Source organism: Phoxinus phoxinus (assembly GCF_949152265.1).
Source record: "Phoxinus phoxinus genome assembly, chromosome: 22".
Lineage (NCBI taxonomy): Eukaryota > Metazoa > Chordata > Actinopteri > Cypriniformes > Leuciscidae > Phoxinus > Phoxinus phoxinus.
This window is the reverse complement of record NC_136897.1, coordinates 12,409,160-12,431,733: the sequence shown is the minus strand read 5'-3', so window position 1 is coordinate 12,431,733 and position 22,574 is coordinate 12,409,160. Positions and strand designations below refer to the sequence as shown.

Here is a 22,574-nt window from a genome sequence, read left to right as displayed (position 1 = left end):
TCTGTATAACGCTCTTTTATAGATGTGGAGTCTCAATTAACAATGACCCGTGCCACGCGTGTGAGGGAAGCCATGTATCCTGAGACGACGGAGGGAATGACCGTCGTTTCCACACAGATCGATATGTCCCAGCAAACCAACGTTCAGAAGCTAGCCGAACCATCTCGGCAACTCAAAGACGCCATCGTTTACCTCATCAACTACCAGGATGATGCTGACCTCGCTATACGCGCCATTCCAGAGCTCACCAAACTCCTCAACGATGACGACCCGGTACCTATATTGTATTAAACATCTGATGATGTCACTGCTCTCTATCTATTTCTACGTCACAAAAACGAATACGAAAGTGAAGTACGTGATTTATGTACTGTAGCTTCATGTCCTGACTGTTGACCCTCTCTCTTGCCTTCAGGTCGTAGTGAATAAGGCAGCTATGATCGTGAACCAGCTGAGCCGCAAGGAGGCGGCCCGCCTGGGTATGATGCAGTCCCAGCATATGGTGACCGCCGTAGTGAGAGCTATGCAGAACACGTCCAACATGGAGACGGCTCGCGCCACGACCAGCATCCTGCACAGCTTCTCACACGAACGCGAGGGGCTGCTCGCCATCTTCAAATCAGGGGGCATTCCAGCTCTGGTGCGCATGCTGAGGTGAGAGAGACTGGAATACTGAAGTAAAGGACTTGTTTGCCTAAAAACAAACCCATGTGACTATTTATTTTGTAAAACACTAAATGAGACTTTAGGTAGAATGTCCAAGCCTCAGTTTTCCATACAATGAAAGTGGACGATGATTCGTACATCAAAAAATGTCTTTAAAAAAAGTGTGTTCTAAATTCTGTAATACCAAGCTCAGGTATTTTGATCTTATTGATGTAGTTTATTCATGCGTTTATTGTATTTCATTGATGAATATGATATAACAAAATGTTCATTTTTGGAATAAACTATTGAAAATTTGATTTTTTTTTTTTTTAAAGCGTTCATGTGTTATAGTTGTATCACCCTAGACTAAAGCTATTAATTTATACATTTATTGTTTGTTTATGTTTTATTTACATTATTTTTGGAACGTAGATATTCCTAATTATGAGGAAATATTTGTATTTGATTTGAACTTCAAAAAGCTGCAGAAAGGCATTTAAATTCCTAAAACAAAGTGTTAGTGTTTAAAACCAAGCATGAATATTCTGCATAATATCTCCTTTTGTTTTTTCTTTGGTGAAATAAATATGGAGAGTTTAGTTGGGAAGACATTTATGACGATATGTTAATTTTTGGGGTAAACTGTTCATTTCAAAAGAAAAAAAGAAAAATGTGATGATTAATAATGCTTCCATAAACTATATATGTGACACCCTAAACTAAATTCATGTTGTTATTTTTTTTACATTAGTCCGAATGTCGATATCCCTAACTATTAGGAAATGAATCTTGATTTGAACCATCCAACCCATTTCTTTTTCAGTTCTCCGGTGGAATCTGTTCTTTTCTATGCCATCACCACCCTGCATAACCTGCTTCTAAACCAAGAGGGAGCCAAGATGGCGGTGCGTCTGGCTGACGGTCTGCAGAGGATGGTTCCCCTGCTGAAGAAAAGCAACGAAAAGTTCCTGGCCATCACCACAGACTGCCTACAGCTGCTGGCCTATGGCAACCAGGAGAGCAAGGTGTTTATGGTTTATGTTATGCATGTTGATCATGCATATATCATGATATATATATATATATATATATATATATATATATATATATATATATATATATATATATATATATATATATATATAATAAATGGCCTACTGTATATAAATTATATAATTTCTTTGTAAATATAGTTGTGTGTATATATCGGTTTGAAAATATATAAATGATACCTATTCTTATTATTTTAATGTATTAATAACATTACTATCTTACAAAATAATACAAATAAATGTATGTCATTTCTTGAGTTCTTGTTCTTTAAGTTGAGTTTCTTTAAAAAATGTGATTGTTTGTCATGTAAACGTCTGATTGTCTCACAGCTGATTATTCTTGCAAACGGTGGCCCTGAGGGTCTAGTGAGCATCATGAGAACCTACAGCTATGAGAAGCTGCTCTGGACCACTAGCCGTGTGCTCAAAGTGCTCTCTGTCTGCCCGAGTAACAAGCCTGCTATTGTAGATGCTGGTAAGTCAAACTGGAAAATTGAACCGCTCTTCCAAATATAGTAATTAGTGTTTTTAATCAGTTGTGCTTGGTAAAGCAACCGTCACACTTACTGTTAATTGTACCAGTCCACTATGGACATGAATGATAGTTGAAATTGTGGCTTTTTATCAAAATTGTGGTTGCCTGGCAGACAATTAAAAGCACTACTCACAAGTGTCATTTTAGTGTAATTGAGATACTATTATATTTTATATAATTCAATATATATATATAGAATTAGCTATTATATTTTATATAATTCAATATATAATTAGCTTTTGTATTTTTCATTTCAATTCAACTAGTTGAAATAGTTTTTTGTTCAATATTTTATTTCAGTTCATTTTTGGTGTTTCAAGCAACAAAGATGTTTATTTTTTATTTTTTTATAAATGAATCTAACATTTTCTATCAGGTGGAATGCAAGCTCTTGGTAAGCATCTGAACAGCTCTAGTCCACGTCTGACGCAAAACTGCCTGTGGACCTTGAGAAACTTGTCAGATGCTGCAACCAAACAGGTCAATATACACATCTAACACCATCTTAACTATCTTACACACACAAACTCCGGTTGCCATAGTTTATGAGGACTTTCCATAGACAGAATAATTTTTATACTGTACAAACTGTATATATACACATATTTCCATTATTTCTGCTGTAATTATGAAAATGCTAGTTTTCAATGTTTTTTTAATTAACAGAAACTAGGAGAGTCAATACATCATATTAAATTAATTAACCACAATTCATTAACCAAAATTCGATAACTTCATGATTCTAGAAGTTGCGAGAACTGTATGTTTGTACAGTACAATAATCATTATGTCTATAGGTATGTCCTCATAAAACATGAAAACCCAACATGGCACAAAATGTCCTCACAAAGCAATATCCAGATTCCATGCCATGAGGAAAACAGCTTTTACATCATAGCAAAAACATCACTTAGTATGATTTATAAGGTTTAGGAATAAGGTTAGTGTAAGAGGATAGAATATAGTGATATGGTGGGGGCCTTTGAATATTGTTTTGGACAGTGGGGGTCCTTTTGAGTCAAAAAGATTGAGAACCGCTGCTCTATACAAAGTGTACTCCAAATAAAATGGCAAAGCCTTGCTGCTTTAACTGAACTTGACATTTTTCATTGGTGCTAACGTATGCTCTCTGTCGACCCCTGCAGGACGGAATGGAAAATCTGCTCCAAGTGCTTGTTGGTCTGCTGTCATCTGAAGACATTAATATGTTGACCTGCGCAACAGGCATCCTTTCCAACCTCACCTGCAACAACACACGCAACAAAACACAGGTGACCCAGAGTAACGGCGTGGAGGCATTGATTCACACCATCCTGAGGGCCGGTTCAAAACAGGACGTGATTGAGCCAGCTGTCTGTGCCCTTCGCCACCTCACCAGCCGGCACCCGGATGCTGAGACTGCACAAAATGCCGTACGAACCTATTACGGCATCCCCGCTATTGTCAAATTGCTCAATCATCCCTACTACTGGCCAGTCGTTAAGGTAAGTGAGAGAAAAATAGAGAGAACAAATTAGCTCCACAGTGAGCAATCAATGGCTTTGCAAAACATTTTTAAGAACCTTTTTTTTTTTCATTCCTAAAAGTTTTCAGGAAAACATATTGATCAAATCAATTAAAGGTGCACTATTTTTATTAATTTGTTTCATTTTACTATATAGTTGTTTTGGGCTATATACTGACACCTATTGGTGTGGATGAAGCGTTAAAACAGTGCCACTGTAGAAATACCCCATTCACAGGAGCTTTTGTTGCCCTTCGTTCATTCCACAATTGAAAGTGTCCAAAATAGGCAGGTTAAGTTAAATCATGTAAAATTGATGGGAGGGGGCCGTATGTAGAGTATAACGGCTTTTAATAAGCCACAGAATGTAAAAGCATTTAATTTTCTAGGTTTATTAATTGTGTGACAGGGCTGTTGCATAAATTCACAGGCCCTGGGACAATATTCTATGGGTGTCTCCCTCTCAATTAGTAGTTTATACCATAGAGGGCCTTATTGGGTCTCCTGTTGTGCAATATATAACCATATCTTGCTGACCTCACGTTTGTCTTCATCACAGGCTGTGGTTGGTCTGATCCGTAACCTGGCACTTTGTCCAACCAATCAGAGTCCTTTGAGAGACGCTGAAGCCATTCCCAAACTGGTCACTTTGCTTTTAAAAGCTCATCAGGATGCACAGAAACACGGCTCATCTGCTCAACAACAATACCAGGTATGCATTCCTCACCTGTCGCTGTAACATGGACACATCATTTGGGTGGGGAACCAAGGGTTTAACCATTTTTTTTTAAAAAGGACTCTCCTAAATGAATGACTCCTATGTTCCAGTTCTTTTTATTGATTCAAAAACATGTAGCACAATCAGAAGAGTCCAATTCCCAAACAAATTACTCAGTCAGTGCTTTTAAGTGTATCAAAAACATGTAACCCAACTAGTATACATCAATTTCCAAATGAATGACCCCAATGAGTCAGTTTTTTTTTTTTTTGGTGAATAAATTCTAGTTATTTTTAAGTATCCAACACATCCAGCATTCAACTAACTCCTGAGACATGGATCTGTGTACATACTGACTGATTTTTCATATGACAATATGTCGTTTAAAAAAATCACATTCAAATATTTTCTAATTATTATAATCTTTTCTTAAAAAGTACTAAACGAATCAAAATAATTGAGAACACATTAAAATAATTTTACTTCTTTACAATTCAATACACACATCTACAGTGTACAGACTACTGTTTCCTATTTACATTTACCGTATTTTCCGGACTATAAGTCACACTTTTTTTCATAGTTTTGCTGGTCCTGCGACTTATAGTCAGGTGCGACTTATATATCAAAATGAATTCATACTGAATGAGATGAACCAAGAGAAAACATTACCGTCTACTAGGGCTGGGACGTATGGATTTTTTCTTACCGTGGTTGAAAAGCAAGAAATTCCCCCGTATAGAAATAAACCGTGAACAGCATGAGTAGGATCATAAGATGGGTCAGAGATGATTTTGACCAGTTTATTAATATTTTTTTTTGTAAAAAAAGCCTCGAATTTCGTTTTGTATAAATTGTATCTTAATTTTAATCAATGTTTCATCAACCAATTGCCTGGAATTAATAAATAAGAAGCAAATATAGCAGACATATAATCAGGACGCGGAGGCGCCTGTGCGATCTCTTGCATTGCATTTCGTAGAGAAGACTTTACTCTGTGAAAATATTTATTTATTTTAGTCCCTGTGCGCCGATCGGAATTCTGGGGATACAACAGAGCCAACAGGCAATAGGCTACTACGGACTTCAGCCGTTAAATATCTTTGCTGCATTGGATCAGTCTCCTTTCTAGAACAGCCAGGAGCTTTCTAGCCTCGCGGCAGCGCCTTGCATCGCACATAGACCTTATCAGCGGATAACTCTGTGTAACTTAACTTTGTGTTAGCCTACGTGTCGCCATACACATCAGCATAAATGCTCCTGATAAATTATGTTATTAAAGCATTAACATTCACAATCCACTGTTAATTTAACATAAAAGCAAGCAGGCTGGTTTGCCATGAATGTGCGCAAATGCTCGCTCTCTTAATAATTCTTAAAAAGCTGACATGAGTTCATCGCGATCTCATATATCTCTGTTATTATCAATGAAGCTGACTGCATAATGAATCTTTCATAATATATTTTATAATCCGAGGATTTGCAAGCATGCAGAATTCAGCACTGAACAAGTCCGTTTTGAGGGGTGAGGGGATTTCCAGAAATCAACACAAATCGCTCAACGCTGCAAACATGTTACAAATTGAAACTCTGGCCTGTAAATCGTTTCTATTTTGTTTTAGTTCTTCTTGTTGCGTTTCTGCAACAGATGAATAACAATTTATTAGTTTTTATGTTTTATTCATATATATTTATATTTAATCGTTTCATTCTCCCGCAGCCCGCACACACATAGTGAGTGCATTAGGCTACCGCCTGCGCTCGCACTCGGCCATCAAATCTAGTCCCGCGCCGCACGTGTCTAGATCACGGGCCCGGCCCGAGTATAGCGGGGGAAATATCGGGCTCGGGAGAATCTAAGCTCTAAACAGGACAGAGTACACGGCGGATATCGCTCATATACTTTTTGTTGACGACGTAGTTAAGGCGGCAGGCGTGTGTTGCTTAGTTCCAAAGTGCTGCGGGAAACCCTGTGTTACGTTAACATGCCGGACACCTATTCAGCCTGTTGTTCTGTGTGCTATTGTGCAGCTGAATAACTTGCCTTTCCAGAAAAAATGTATTTTCTTGGTCTTGGATTTTGTGAAATAAATTTCTAAATAAATGCGACTTATAGTCCGGTGCGACTTATATATGTTTTTTTCCTCTTCATGATGCATTTTTTGCCTGATGCGACTTATACTCCGGAGCGACTTATAGTCCGGAAAATACGGTAATCATTTAGCAAACACTTTTATCCAAAGCAATGTACAAATAAGGAGAGTAATAGAAGCAATAAAATTAACAAGGCAAAATATGCTGTGACCCAAGTTAGTCCAGCACAGTGCATGCAAGTTAAAAACATTTATATATTTTTATATTTATATGTAGAAAAAGTAAGTGTTATTATTAACGGGTCAAGTGTTGCCGAAAAAAAGATGCGTCTTCAGCCATTTCTTGAAAATGGCTAAGAACTTAAAGGGCTTAAACCTCCTAATGTTGTATAAGGCAAATCTGCAGGGCCGGGCAGTTCTAGCAATGTGGTCTGTGAAGTTCAACTGATCATCATCACAACTCCAAGGTTTCTGGCTGTCCTGGGGCATCATTTATAAACGGTGCGCACGCACAAAAGAAGGCGTACGCCGCTCGCTACGCAATAATTGGCATTTATAAAAAGCAAACTTCACGGAAAAATGTGCGGTCCTTCACGCAAGCTCTGACCCAGGCGTATGCCCAAAAACGGGTGAAATGAGAAATGGCGACACCGGCGTCGGCAGATGGAAGAAACACGTGAAAGTGTGTGAAACTAGACCGTTGTGTAAAAGGAATGGCAATACTGCCTCTCATAAATAACATGAAGACTTCACAAAACAAGTCTTACAATTAACAGCCTACACGAACACCCGTTCGTTCGATCGATCTGCAGTGTGAAACAAACAAAATCAAACGAAAATTAAAACAGAAATGCAAATTAACACATATTTGCAAAAAGAAAAGAGAAATATGTTCTGCTATAATATTGTCATGTTATGCAATTCATCCTCATAAATAATATGGTAAACAGAACGAAATAATGTACAAAACTGATATTCTCGTCAATGTGTCCGTCTGGCGGAGCAGATAGGCCTATAGATAACAATAGGGTATATGTCGAACGTCGCATGACGAAACCGGAAACCTGGTCTCATCGCATCCGCTTGTCATAGAAAGTGTTAACAGCCGTATGAACTGACGCCGATATCTATAGAATTTTAAGGTAATCAGCTAACCTACCTATCTCACTTTGTTATTGGCGTTTTATTCTATTTAAATATCTTAACGTTAGTGTGAAGATTTTTTTTTTTTTTACTTTTAAATATCGATCTTCACATGCGAGGGACATTGGTTATGATCATCTTTGCTTGCTCCTTTTAAGTTATCTTGAGTAAAACAGTAAAAAAATGCATGAAGCACATACAAAAGACCTGAACCGGAAGCGATGCCTTCTGTTTTCCGGTTTCGTAATGCGACGTTCGACATATAGCCTATTAGATTGACAGATAGATAGATAATTAGGGAGATATAGATAGATAGATAGATAAATAGATAGATAGATGTATTAATTGTCCACTGGGGAAAGTTGTTTTCATAGTAAAAATTTCTTCATCAGCTACGGAATCATGGTATTCATGCATATGCCTTTAGTTTGTTTTATTTTTGATAAAATAACGTATGACGTATGTCTCAACCATTCAGAAAGCTGCAAGAAATTACATTTGCACTGAACTACTTCCCATTTCCACGTAGATTATAACTGACATCTGTAGCTTGTCAGATGCAATTAAATGGATGGAAATAAAATGCCCCATCACAATGCGTAATGACCCACAATGGCTGATCTTGTCCGACTATTTCTTTTTTATTTTGGCCACGGTCAGAGGTTGTGAGGCTACAGCATTTACGGCGTCTGCAACCTTTTGCCACTCAAGTGCCTTTTTGCCATTAGTAATGCCCACACTGTGCCCTCCAAACAACATTTTCCACCTCGCCAACGATAACTTCTACTTCACATTGAGTGAAGTTAAGTTTTTTTTATTTCCCCTCTGCGCTACATTTAGAATTGATTGTGATTTTATTAAGGGAAAACTGCGTAGGATGTGCATGCGCACGGTTTTATAAATCCGAATATTTCTGTGCGTACGCACTTCCTATGTTTCATCCGTACGCCACTTCTGATGCAAATCCTACGCAAAGATTTATAAATGAGGCCCCTGGGTGGAGTTATGGATGATGAACCTAGCTGTATGAAGAAGTTGTCATGGAGTGTTGGTTTGAATGGGACCACAAGCAGCTCTGTCTTCGCAAGGTTTAGTTGAAGGTTGTGGTCATTCATCCAGCAAGAAATGTCAGTCAGCCAGGCTGAGATACAAGCAGCTACCGTCAAATTGTCTGGTTGGAAGACCGTCAGAGTTGTGTGTCATCACTCATCAGCATAGCAGTGATAGGAAAAACGATGTCTCTGAATGACAGATCCTAGTGATGACATGTAGATGGAGAAGAGAAGTGGTCCAAGCACTGAGCCCTGAGGCACCCCCATAGCTAGATGTTGCGACTTGGACACCTCACTTGTCACTTAATTCGTTAAATTACCCTTTTTCTCTCTCTCTCAGGATGGGGTGAGAATGGAAGAGATCGTGGAGGGCAGCACTGGTGCTCTGCATATCCTGGCCAGAGATCCTATGAACAAAGCCACCATTGCCAGCATGGACACCATTCCTCTGTTTGTTCAGGTAACTCTTACACCTTTCCACCAATATACTATGTTGTGACCGTTTTTATGTGTGTGTATGAGAGCGCGTTTGTATGTAGCCTTTGCCCCCAGTCTAAAATACTCAGTGTGTATATAATAGACATCTGTTTTCTATCCCTGCAGCTGTTGTATTCTCCATTGGATAACGTCAAGCGTGTGGCAGCTGGTGTTCTGTGTGAACTGGCTCTTGATAAAACGTCAGCTAATATCATTGATTCGGAAGGAGCCTGTGCGCCTCTCATGGAGCTCCTCCATTCCAGCAATGAAGGAATTGGTGAGTAAGAGAGAAACATCAGAGAAACAAGCAAAACCAGATTGATTAAGAGGTTAGCATAACCAACGCATAGTAGATTTAATCTTCAGCATATTATTGAGTACTGTACACTCAAAGCCAGATTTTTCTCTCGCACATGCTCCTAGAATTTTTTGGATCTAATTAGTTTGTCCACAAGCTGGCAACACTGGCCTGGGCCGTTGTTTCACAGTCAAAAAAGAAACTAAGGAGACAGGACAACAACAAACTACTCAAGACTTTAGATAGATTCCCTCGTTGACAAGCTCTTGTGTGAGGGGATAAAGATAATCACGCATCTCTAGTTTAAACAAGTACAAAGACACTTTTATCACTCATAACTTCTGGAGAGAAGTTCTGAAACTTTGTAGTGTACACGTTTCAAGGGCCTTTGTTTGCGCATGCTATAAAATAGAGTATACTTAAAAAGTCTATGCGTTCGGCTGTGTTCACACTTGAGAGTTTGCATCAAATGTGAAGTATACTTTGGTGTTAAGCGTGTAACAAAGTGTGTTTTTTTTCTTTCAGCCACCTATGCCGCTGCTGTTCTCTTCCGAATTTCTGAGGACAAAAACCCTGACTATAAGAAAAGAGTATCAGTGGAGCTCACACACTCGCTCTTCAAACATGACGCTGGTGCTTGGGAGTTGGTAAGTTTGCCCCCTGGTGGTGTAGAGCTTTTTAACATTTTTGCTTCCGTAATTTGACATATTTCAGAGTGAAACAGGATATTCAAAAAGAAAAACAAATATAGACCTAATTTTATCATATTTGCTCTTGAAAAGTGGTCTTTATAGTAGGGACCACATTTGTGAAATTGGAACAAGGGACATGTATCCATGTCAGATGTCTATAATACATTGGCCATAAAACAAAAGTCATTTTTTAAAATTTCATGTTGACTTTAAAACTGACATTAAAGCCAAATGGTCCTTTGTATGGAAATCGTTGTATGGAAATTGTGATGCAAATCACAACAAAAGAGATAATTTATCAGAAATATGTACATAAGGAGCAGGTTTTTGTAACAATGTCCTTTTTTAACATCTTAGGCACACCACAACATGATGGATCCTGGCCTTCCAGAGGACGGTTAGTATATCATCTCACCATGATTTACCAGCTACTTATCTCTACGACTGTCAGCTATATCTATAAAGATTTGAAACACATTGTTGGTTTTGTAGAGACTATAACATTGTGCAGATGGCTAACCTTTTGCAGTCTCGTGCCTTGTCTCGTACAGATCTCGAAGGCTACAGCCAGCCCAATGGATATCAAGGATTCAGTGATGTCATGCATATGGAGGGCATGCCTCTAGATCAAGAAATGCTAGACGAATATGGGAATGGCATGGCTTACAACTCCATAGCCAGACCCTACCATGAAAGTAACAACTACTAACTGGTCAGTACTACTCAAATACACTTTGTCATTCAAATACTCAAATAAGATTGGACTTACCTGCTGAAGTCTGTAACTGCATTAAATTGAGTGTTTTCTTTTTATTTCACAGCCTGATTATGAATTGAGCTCCACTGAAAGAGGATTATAAAAAAATACACTAGACAGAAACTCCCAGCAGAGTTTATTTTATTTTATTTTCATCGCTGGGTGCCTGTGGTCCATTTCTCAGTAAACACACACTGACACTGCTGTACTATATGCAATTCTCGCTGTGCTGGGAGAGGCAGAATCGAGCAACTTTACCCTTCCTTTATACAAGGATGACAGCATGTTGCATTTTACATGTCTTTTTGTAGAAAATGTTATATTTTAGTGTTTCTTATGGGTGCATTAATACTTCGTTGGTAAGAGGACTGGTTAACTATGCCAAAGAGATTTTATTCAAATATTTTATAATGATAATCACGTTGCTTTTTATAGTTTTAAGATTTTGGAAAATGCGATCAATGATTTAGACTTGCAATCTCACAATAACTGACCTGAGGTCAGCTTTATGGCTTCGTTCACAGTGGTTTTAGTCAGACGAGTGATCGGAGCTGATCAGAAATCAGCATTAGTGAGTTGAAATGCCTGGAATGTTGATTTTCTACAGCGCTTGGATCTCAGTGCAGTGCATTATCTTTCCTCCCTTAACTGAGACTGTCAAATACTGGAGTTCTTGTGAACTTTTCCCACTTGTTTTTTTTTTTCCACTCCATATATTTGTTAAACTGTCTTAATGTATCGACAAGGAAATACTGATTTTGTTTGACTTGCAAAGCAATGTGTATGGAGATTTTTCTTATTATTTGCGTGATGAATAAATGCTGTGCTGATTAAAAGGGACTAATGTTTAACTAAACGATTAAACCTTGTGTTATAAAAAACTAGCTCCACATTTGTTCACATATTAACTGACAAAGGGATTCTTTGTAGCATTTTTACTTCATACTTTGTCCAAAAAAAGAAATAAAACCATGTTATCTAATGCTTTGTGACTGGGATGTTGAAATTGTTTAAGTGAGATCATTTATCATCTAGTGAGATCATTTCATAACACTGTAACACAACTTTTTATTGGGATTCAGAGATGATTTTCCAGCTCAATGTCTATTACAGTATACAACATTAATGAAAGAGTGCAGATACCAGATATAGAAAAAAATCATTAATTACAAAATTTCATAGATGAAAAGCACTAAAGAAGAAAAGTTCAAATACCAAAAAATTTAATATGAACTCTGTATTCAACACAATGTGTAATTTATTTTTTACTGTACTCTAATTAACAGTATACTGTTAGAGTACAGTAAAAAATAAATTACGCATTTAAACCTTTATCCAAATTTCATTAGTATACAATACTAGTTTATTGGTCTTCTGTCAATAGACTTTCTCTTAGGTAGCGGTAGTCATTTCTCAGTTCTGCAAAAATACAGTACTACAAAACAAAGTTTACTGTACATAGTACAGTGAAGATACACCTGTGCTCCTATTTATATTATCCTGAGATTCTGATTGGTGTATCAGTTTTGCTACTTAGTGTTAGTTTTTAATTGATCCGAAGTCAACTAATCCTTGTGGTGCTAAAAAAAAAAAAAAAAACGATCCTCATTAACTGGAAATTAAGGAACACCCGTACTTGCATCTTGGAAGAACTTACTAATAGATTGCGTCTCCATGGAAAACCTGTCCACTTCCATCCAAAACAATTCACTATACTTACACTCCTCTTGGTCATCTCTAATCACCTTCCTATATTCATGAATCCGCTGACCTCGTTTACCAGGAAACTAACCATAACTATATAATTATCTCCTAGGGATGGGAAGAGGAAACAACACTGCTCAATATTGAACCTAGTTAAATACATGTAGATTCGGGATACTGCAGTCCCGTTGTGGCATGACATGGACAGGGGGTACCAACTTATGCCATGACCACAGAGGGATCGGAGGCAGCCTTTGATTATTGAAATTTCCTTGTTTGCATAAATGGATATATGTGTGCTATTAGAGTTTACACTGCAATGCTTGAGTTAATTATATTGTGTTTTCTAAACGAGAACATGGTAAAACCTGTGTAAAATGAGGATATTTTCTCAAACTCATGTACATTGCTTTATTAAAAGTGTATCCCCCAAAAAAACATTACAAAGTTGATGTACAAAATAAAATAGAGGACAATATTTTCTGTTTGGAAGCATCGAAGAAGAATGACATATCAAAAGGCAGGTAAAACGTTTGACACAAACATAATAAAATGACATTAACCCTTTTGGATCAAATCATCCCCCTTCAAAACAGCACATCTCATTTTAATGAAGACTTTCACAGCTCATCAATATAAAATATTTAAAGGAGTGAGGAAAAAAAGAAAATAATAAAAAAGTTAAAACTCGTGTAGATTATGGCAGACCAGCCGCTAATATGCTACCAAGGAGAGTTCGATCTTTCAAAGCGTTTTCCACGTCTCGCTCTTCAATCTTCAGGGAGATCTAGGAAAGAATACATTTTCAATTTAGAACCCTCAATAAATTGTAACAAATTGAAGTATTGATTACTTTATGATTCGAAAGCCATACTATTCATAAATGCTCTTACTTTAATCAAGCGAGCTTCTTTGGCCTTTTTGAGAATGAGGATTCCTCTGCTCTCCAGCAGACTGCAGAGAGACAGACACTCCGTCTGTCCGACTCCTCCAACCTGCCTCTGCTTACACAGCTTACTGTACACTTCACACAGCTGGAGAAACAGAAACAGGGTTACCAACACTTATTCAATGTAGTCTAAACATTTACACTTAAAGGGTTAGTTCACCCAAAAAATATCCTGGCACTTTATAATGGGAGCGAGTTTTTTTTTTTTTTAAAGTGCATTAGGGCTGCAACTAACGATTATTTTAATAATCGATTAATCTGTCGATTATTTTTTCGATTAATCGATTAATCGGATAAAAATAAAATAAAAAAAAAAGCATTCATTTCCAACCCTTTATTCAAAAACAGAACTGACAGTGCAAATTCACAGTGCAAAAAAATCTTCAGAAAGTGCACAAACAGGTCGCTCCTTGATAGGGATGCACCGGTACCATTTTTTCAGAACCGATCCGATCCGATACCAAAAATTCTGAGTATCGACCGATACCAATACCAATCCTATACCAGGGCAATTTTTTTTTAAATCAAGTAGAATTTCTATAACTATGTGTGTTGAACTGATAATCACTATTTTGTGTGTTAAACACAATCTACTTAATACAGACAACTTCATTACAAAAAAAATAAAAAATAAAAATAATACCATAAATGCTATTATAAACTAGATTAGTGGATAATTAAGCATACAATTTAGTCTAGAAAAATCACAAGCGCACACTAATTGTATTAAATCTGACCATGAAAAAACATTTAGTGCGGAACAAATATGAGAATAAGTGTAACACTAAATTTGGTAAAACGTTACACATTGCTCTTTGTATTGTTGTAAAATACATTAATGAAAAACAAGATAACAAAAATCTAAAAGATTAATTATTTTATAGCCTAGGCCTACTATAAAATTGAGACATGTTTTAAATGTATAGCACAGCGGTTTAATGAGGCAGCAACATTATGGATAGTACAGAACTAGAAAGGCTATTAATAATCGTTCATTGTGTCGCTGTATTATGATATGAAAGGCCCCAATACAGTGCGGCACACAGCGCTTATGCGCATCCCGAGCGCAGAATGATGCGCTTGAAGCAACACGAGTCACAGCGCGCTGCGCTTCGAGTCCGGATTGAAAAGTTAAAATCACAAAGGAAAGGCATATTGAAGCGTAGTGTATTATACAGTATATATCTATGCAATAGTTTATTGAGCATTTTCTTTTAACAGTTTTAAATGTCAGTTACTGTGCGCGTGAAGAACAATTATATTGCTGACTCTACTCCAGTGTTGAGAGAAACCCGGTAGAAAGTAACATGATGCAGCAATAAAGTCCAGCAAGATAAAGTTGTTTAATGTAAAACCATAGACCTTTATCTACAGATCAAATATAATTATAGTAACATTGAATCATCTTGGAGAGAGTTGTTCATCGTGTTGACTGTCGTACCGAACGCGACGCGCTGTTTGATGCTGAATGGAGAATGACTGACAGCCGCAGCGGAGGGAAAAGTGTACGTGATCTTGAATTTAATGACTTAAAATCTCACATTATACTATATAATGGCTTCAGAACACTTATAATATAGTGCACAACAACTTTATGATGCTTTATAATGTTTTTGTCCCTTTTGTGGGGCTTAACAATAGCACAGAATATACGCACAATTTTTTTTTACATCTCCGTGTCGCGCGACACAACGAATCGATAATGAAATTCGTTGCCAACTATTTTAATAATCGATTTTTATCGATTTTATCGATTCGTTGTTGCAGCCCTAAAGTGCATCCATCCATCATAAAAGCAATCCATATGGATCCAGGGGGTTAATAAAGGCCTTCTGAAGCGAAGTGTTTTTGTAAGAAAAATATCCTTATTTTAGGATGGCTTGGGGGTGAGGTTTTTGGGTGAACTAACCCTTTCAGTTATGGAAACATTTGATCAAACTTTGACTCACCTTGCCCAACTGGACCTCTTTGCACTTGCCGTTACGGATGATCAGGAGCAGACAGCAGACCAGAAGTTTCTGCTGCAGAGGGAAACTCTCACCGTCCCTGCTGCTGGATGCCATGCGGTCGCCATACACCTCAGACAAAACCCGTGCCACTTGAGGAACGCTCACCCGCGACACTGCAACAAGAGTCCAGACAAATCCCTCGTTATTTCATTTTCTTTCTAAATAATGCTGGAATGATAATCACTAGTGCTATGAGAAACTAAGCTTGAACCAATCGCTTCACAAAATGATTTAGTTTCGAAGGGCTCGAAACGAGACACTGGTGAAGCCTGCTGGCCAGAACGGTGTAAATGCAGCAAAACCTATTGTCAATGTTTTATTGAAAGTGTAAATATATTAAATGCTAAAAAACAAACTAAAAAAAAACCCTGAAGTGTCTTTACATGTTATTAAATTGTGGGGCTCACTTCGTTTGATTTATGGAGAACTTGGTCAATCAGGCCAATGAGAGACTTAACTACAATGGTTCTTTTTAATATATATATATATATATATATATATATATATATATATATATATCTCATTAAAATGTCTACAAATGTATAAGAAAAAAAAAAAAAATCAAAATCAGGAAAAAACCATATGGACACTGCTGGTTCACAGATATCATCGTCCTCTAGTTACAAACCATAGGAATTTTAAAACATTTATGACGTAAAGAAGCCTCGTTTACTGAACTCGTCATTTTGACAGTTTGATACACACTCCGAATCAGTGGTTCAAAACAAATCTTCGCAAAGGTTTCGAAGCTTAATGAAGCAGTTTTGAAAACGCCCATCACTAATATATTGTAACAATGTATCTGACCACAATAGGACATTTTGCCTAATTTGGTAATATTTGTATAATAATAGACAATCTACTGTATTTCCCAGAATATAAATCGCTTCTATTATCTGAAAAGTCCCATGACTTGTTTTGTGCACTTGACATTAATTGCATACAAGTTGCTTTAGAATATATGCAAAGTGTGCATATTTGACTTTTTTTAATTTTTATAAAGCACATTTCCTACAAAATTTCCTTATTTTTCCCATTCTGTTCTGAATACAGTTCTGCTGTGAATTTAAGGATTTGTTTAGGAGTAAGGGGAACAAAAATATTTCATTTTCATTTTAACAGTTTAATGTCATTTCAGTTTATTTACCAGTGTTCTATATCATTTCTGAATATAACTACTTGCGACTAGATCTAGTTAACATAACTAGTTTTTCTTCCTTTCAACAAAGCTTATAGTCTGGTGCGACTTATTTCCCACAACATCTTGTACAGTAATTCATACCTTTAGGGCTGACCGCCGGTTCGGATGTTGTTTTAGACCGGTCATCCGCTTCCACGATCTCCACAGCCCTCCTGAAGTATAGACAGATGTGTGAGAACCTCACAAAACTAATCGTCACACTTGTGCTGGAGATTTAGCAGTAGAGCCTGTTCTCTTACCTGCAGATGTCGAGTGCTTTGCGAGCATCTCCTGACACTGCTGAGACTTTCCTGGCACAGAACTGAACCGCCGCGGCATCCAGAACACCTTCACCTGATACCTAAACGCACAAACACGCCAATGTATTATTACCTCAGAATGTGAGACTGGATAAGAGCAAGTAACAAAATAGGCAAGTAGGCATACTTGTGTGAGCCGGTCTTGGACGATTGCATTGAGCTCCTCACGACTGTAAGGAGGAAAGTTGAGCAGTTTGGGTCTGCAATGTGGTTTTGCCTGGAGTCTAGGAAGGATACGGTCCGTCAGGTCCAATGCATTAGCGATACCTAAGGGGTCAAAGGTCACGTCAGCAGACATTCAGTACAATCCGCTTTGTATAGAAGAACATTTGCAGAACAATTAGTCAGTTATTAAATGTGCAGGAAGTGATTTCTGAGAAACACTGAAAACGGACACAGAGGATACGTCGTTTCTGCTCCATATGCGAGTAACATTATTAACGGCGTTAACGCAAACCCATTTTAACGGCATAAATTTTTTTTATCGCGAGATTAACGCCTAGCAAACTTTATAGTTTTTTTCACATGCTTTTGCAACAACTAGTAACGTTGTTAAAACTACAACACCACAGCGGATCTAGCTAGACCAGAAACAAAACTACAGGCATGCCGCACACACTTGTTTGGGATTGCGATACGAACCGGCCAAAGAGTGAACGAGAAGCGCAGCGCCGAGCCGCGTCTAGGACAACTCGTATCGCACATCGGACGCGCGCTTTCTCAGTTTATGGCCTGCAATAAAAACGCCGTGTGTGTACACTCATAGAGAATAATGTGTTAGAATTTTAAATACGAGGCGCTGCGCTTCTCGTCCGGTGTGCGACCCACTTTAACGTTACGTTTTGAGTGGATGAATGATGAGCGCGAGACAACGAAATGGATGCCAATAAGATTCTGAATGTAAAGTTTACTTTTAAAAAGTTGCCAAATGGTTCTATTGACAAGACCAAAGTGATGTGTGTTTTGTCGTTGTGAACTGAGCTGTCATCGCGGCACGTCCAGTCTGAAATACCACTCGATGGTCAAGCACACACACACAGCTGATGCGTTTCTACGCCCACTCGTCAATATCAGTAACGTTACCTCGTCAGTATTTCTTTCACCCTTTTATTGATGGACAGTGTTACATTGTGTTAGAGATTATTTGCTCCAAGTGAGAATGTTAGTGTGAAATTGAACAGTATGTTGTTTTCAATAAAAAACATTGGCACAAAGCAAGCCGATCCACTTTTCCATGTTGATAAGAGCATTAAAATTAGAAAAAAATAATGGAACAAAAAGAAAGAGACATTTAGAATAGATAAAAATGTGTGATTAATCGCGAGTTAACTATGACAATGCGATTAATCGCGATTAGATATTTTAATCGTTTGACAGCCCTAATTATTTTGCTTTAGCTATGATAAAAGGCATTTTGGGGGTGGAGCAATGAAGGGAGGGGTGTGTTTGTTTGGGTTGATTTAAAATATCAACACTGTTTCTCAGAAATCACTTAATGCACCTTTAATGTCCACAAATTTGTTATAACAATCTTACCAATGAGACAAACGCGAGATTTGGGCAGGTAAGGCCACTCAAAGATCGTGTAGAGAACCTCCTGAGACTTGCTGTCCAACTGGTCCATCTCATCAAGAACCAAAAGCCTGTTGCGCAAAAAAAAAAAAAAAATACCACAATAAGATTTAAATCGCATGAACAAGGCCAACAAACTAGGCTAAAACCCTGAAACAATTCATGCAAATTAGCATGAGCGATGTGAGTGCGAGCTGACTTACACAGTGGGCCCAGAACTGGTCAGGTGTTTCTCCAGCCGAGCCTCGCTGTTACCCTTGGGGACCCCCAGTCTCTCTCCCAGCAATGGAAAGATGGCATGAGAGCTGCGCAAATTCATACAGTTGATGAGCACAGTCTGAACTCCTTTCAACAGAGCCTGGAAACAGAAGAGAGGTCAGATGACTTCAATAAAAAAATTAAATAAATAAAAAAGTAAATAAACATAAGCGCAGTTGTTGCTATAATTTCATGTTTCACAATTTCACATATCGGACAGACATTGCTCTGCTTTGTAAAAATTAAAACAGATGTACACTACCATTCAAAACTTCTGTTTTGTTTTTTAAAACTTTTAAATTGTTTTTAAAATTTTCTATTTTAATTTTTAAAATGCAACTTATTTCTGTGATGGCAAAGCTGAATTTTCAGCATCATTACTCCAGTCTTCAGTCACATGATCATTCAGAGATCATTATAATATGCTGATTTGCTGCTCAAGAAACATTTCTTATTATTCAATCAATAAATGCGTTTTTCCCCCCAATGCTCTTTAATGAGTCTAAAGTTCAGCATTTAATTGAAATGTAGGTCTTTTGATCAATTTACGTACTGCATTATTGTCGAATACAAGTTAATGTCTTCCAAATCATTCGTACTGACCCCAAACTTTTTAATGGTAGAGTATTTTAAAAGACATGCTTTTTTATTTGCATACGCCCATATTTTCTCTTGAGCTCACCTTTTGTTCCTGGAGGACACAGTTTAGACAGGCAGTCTTGCCTGTGCCAGGAGCTCCAGAGATATAGAGGCTGGAGGGTTTTTCGGACACTACATGGTTCTCCAGGAAGGAGACAATGGCCGCTCTCTCTGTCTCACGAGAGAGAAGACGTTCAGGCACCGCCGTGTGAAGAGCCTGCTTTATGCTCTGATAGCCCGATTCTACAGGGATAACGGTATAGATCAATTATCAAGTGTCAAAAATATGTGACATCAATTTTAATATAAATATTAAAACTTACTTTTGACAGGAAACAGTCGAGTAACAGGGATCTTTCCCTCTGTACGGGAGATCGGGTTGGTACAGGGGGTCTCATGCAGCCGTTTTGGCGATGGACGAGAAATAGGTGACAGGGGAATTTTCGGTGAGGACGGGGTGGGACGTGGAGGTGAGGAGAAGACCGGTGTGTTCTCATTGAAGGACAGTTTACGAGGGGAGCACAGAGGAGCGCAGCGCTGCTTAGGCGGAGAGCCAAGCATAGAAGGTAAGAGGTTACATCCGTTTTCATCACCTGAAACACAAACAAGAGCTTCATAAATAAAAGATAAAGCACGCCACATTACTACAAGTACAGCAACCAAGATGGTCGTTTAAAGGCAATGATTTAAACACCTGTGCGCTTCCGGGGGCTCAGGGGCAGCCGCTCAGACAGAGAGGTGTTTTTCAACACACAGTTTCTGGGAGACTGACAGACGCCAAGCGAATCCCCCACATTGGTCTTTCTAGGGGACAGAGGGGTGGCCTGGACATCCACCGCGTTCTCGGAGGAGCTTTTAGGTCGAGAACCCAACCTGGAAGACTTCCTTCTAGGGAACTGAAGGGTGGGCTGATTCTGTGAGCGAGTGCTGGGCATTTTTTGTTTAAAACCAGGAAGCAGATCTGCAAAGAAAAGCACAGTGATAACTTTGGGAATCAGTGATCTGCAATGCACAAAGCTTTAATAGTTAGCCAATTATTCAGTGTCAGCTTTCCCATTTTGATTTTAGAGCATCTGTTGCATCAAAACTGTACTTTGGGGAGAAAACGGGGAAACCGTGAGGAATTTAGCAAGTAAGTGTTGTTTTTCCTGTAGACTCTGGGGTGTGAGTGATTAACAAAGACATCCGAACATAAAACCTGTTGGGGGTGTTTAGTATAATAGCATCAAGTCTTATTTTTTGTTCCGAATCACACTGATCAAAGATCATGAATGTTCTATTTGGCGGTTTTGACCCTACAGGCGCTTTGTGGTTCCTTATCTTGCTCACGCACACAATGCTTCCTATCAGCTCGAATTCACTACTATACAATTTACAAATTAAAAAGGTGTGTTTGTTGCCGATCAAAACACGTGCAGACCTCCTACAAATACTGTAAACTGAATGCGATTAGTTTCTGTCGTGGGTCATTTGGCGCCAAGCGGTTTGTTCAGGCGCTGAACAACACTGTATAAAAGTAGTTCATTTAGAGAAACTACAACCTAGCAATCTCTTAAGGACTAAAGAATGAACATATTGAATGTCTTACCTGCTTAAAGTTGAAATTGTATTGAAATTGCGGTAATAATTTTCACTTGTAAGCCTCAATGCTCCTCTCACCACACTGACCCGCCGTCAAACTAGCGCCAAATGTGTTGTTGTGAACTCCTCCTCTAAACAGCTGAGGCGCCGGCGTGTGACGTTGACCTGTGACAACGCATTTCATTGGCTGCCCAAGTCCCTCTTGTTTTAAGGAACCAATAGGATTCTTCTTAGTCCCTTCCCCCACTGACTTGACTGTAAAGGCGCGTATATTGTATCTTTGTTGGTATTTTGGCGGAAAGAATTTCCCGGGAAATATTAAGAAGGTTTTAAACTGCAGTTTGAAATGCTGCATAAAGAGAAGGCAAGTATTCCACCATCATATTTTACACTCTTATACATTTGTTTTAACTCATGTTGGTATTTTACCATTTTGTATCGTTTTATCGAATTCCAACCAGATACATGTCAATAAAAGTGTTCCTGAGAGGCTGGAGAACTGCGGAAGACGCATGCGCTACATCAAGGCATTATGGGATTGACTGTCTCCACAGGGCAGGCTTGCATTCGGTGACGGAGCATCTGAAACAACTCAAATTTTCTATTTTAATTGTTTATTGCTTAAGCTAACCTCCACGTGCTATTTGTGGTCGAGGGTGGTCAGATTAATGTATATTAGAAATGTGACGGTTTCAATATGTATTTTATGCATTTTATAGGGTTTACATTTTTTTTCTTGAGCATAGAACACATAATTTAAATGGTTTACTATTAATTAAGATTGACATGTTATCTGAAGTTATAGGCTACATTTCTTCATTGTCATAGGCATGGTGACAATAACAACCCCTTTCATTAAGAATATGTGCTGCCTATATATGATATATAGTGTAATTCAGCTGTATTTCTTTGACTGGGATTCTGTTTGATTCGACATTCATTAATAAATGATTCAACTGAACTGTCAAGATATCTCATTTTGTGTTTTAGCCTAAATGAAGGGCAGTTTACTTTTTTTATTTTTATTAAAATAATGTCAAGATGGCCTCTTTTGAAGATTTATAAATGTGTGCAATAAAAACAAAAAAAGACAATGTTTTTATGTATTTCCCTGAATAATAGTCAAGTCACTTATATAACTCTTTATACAAAACATTGTTTCAATGCAGCTTTACAGTGTTAACAGGAAAATCTGTTCAGTGTTGATTCAGAATTGAAAGTCAGTTCAGTGTTCAATTCAGTTTCGTTGTTAAGATCAATTATTAAATTAGTTCATTTTAGTTCTGCAAAAAAAATAACGTCATCGTCCAGCTCAGTTCAGTTCTCACATCATCCTGCACATGCTAAAATTCTCTCTCTCTCTCTCTCTCTCTCTCTCTCTCTCTCTCTCTCT

At 38.0% G+C, this 22,574-nt stretch overlaps 2 protein-coding genes across 2 annotated transcripts in view; one reads left to right on the top strand and one right to left on the bottom strand.

Moving 5' to 3' along the window:
* Positions 1-11,951, top strand: part of jupa (junction plakoglobin a) — a 29,114-nt gene extending 17,163 nt beyond the window's left edge. Inside the window, exons 5-17 of the mRNA XM_079597191.1 lie at positions 23-273; positions 416-654; positions 1,472-1,673; positions 2,031-2,175; positions 2,612-2,715; positions 3,381-3,719; positions 4,299-4,451; positions 9,086-9,205; positions 9,349-9,499; positions 10,046-10,167; positions 10,570-10,609; positions 10,764-10,924; positions 11,034-11,951. Of these exons, the coding sequence (XP_079453317.1) occupies positions 23-273; positions 416-654; positions 1,472-1,673; positions 2,031-2,175; positions 2,612-2,715; positions 3,381-3,719; positions 4,299-4,451; positions 9,086-9,205; positions 9,349-9,499; positions 10,046-10,167; positions 10,570-10,609; positions 10,764-10,921 (2,024 nt within the window). The 3' untranslated portion in view covers positions 10,922-10,924; positions 11,034-11,951. The remainder of the gene's footprint in view (positions 1-22; positions 274-415; positions 655-1,471; positions 1,674-2,030; positions 2,176-2,611; positions 2,716-3,380; positions 3,720-4,298; positions 4,452-9,085; positions 9,206-9,348; positions 9,500-10,045; positions 10,168-10,569; positions 10,610-10,763; positions 10,925-11,033) is intronic.
* A 1,074-nt stretch (positions 11,952-13,025) lies between these two features.
* Positions 13,026-22,179, bottom strand: cdc6 (cell division cycle 6 homolog). Its single transcript, XM_079597196.1, has 12 exons — positions 21,189-22,179; positions 20,295-20,561; positions 19,924-20,193; positions 19,644-19,843; positions 18,907-19,061; positions 18,668-18,774; positions 17,259-17,398; positions 17,072-17,172; positions 16,914-16,984; positions 15,572-15,744; positions 13,567-13,707; positions 13,026-13,460 (listed from the first exon to the last, which is right to left on the bottom strand). Exons 2-12 carry the CDS (start codon positions 20,533-20,535, stop codon positions 13,371-13,373), a joined length of 1,689 nt encoding a protein of 562 aa, XP_079453322.1. The 5' UTR covers positions 20,536-20,561; positions 21,189-22,179; the 3' UTR covers positions 13,026-13,370.
* Between the last annotated feature and the right edge of the window lie 395 nt (positions 22,180-22,574).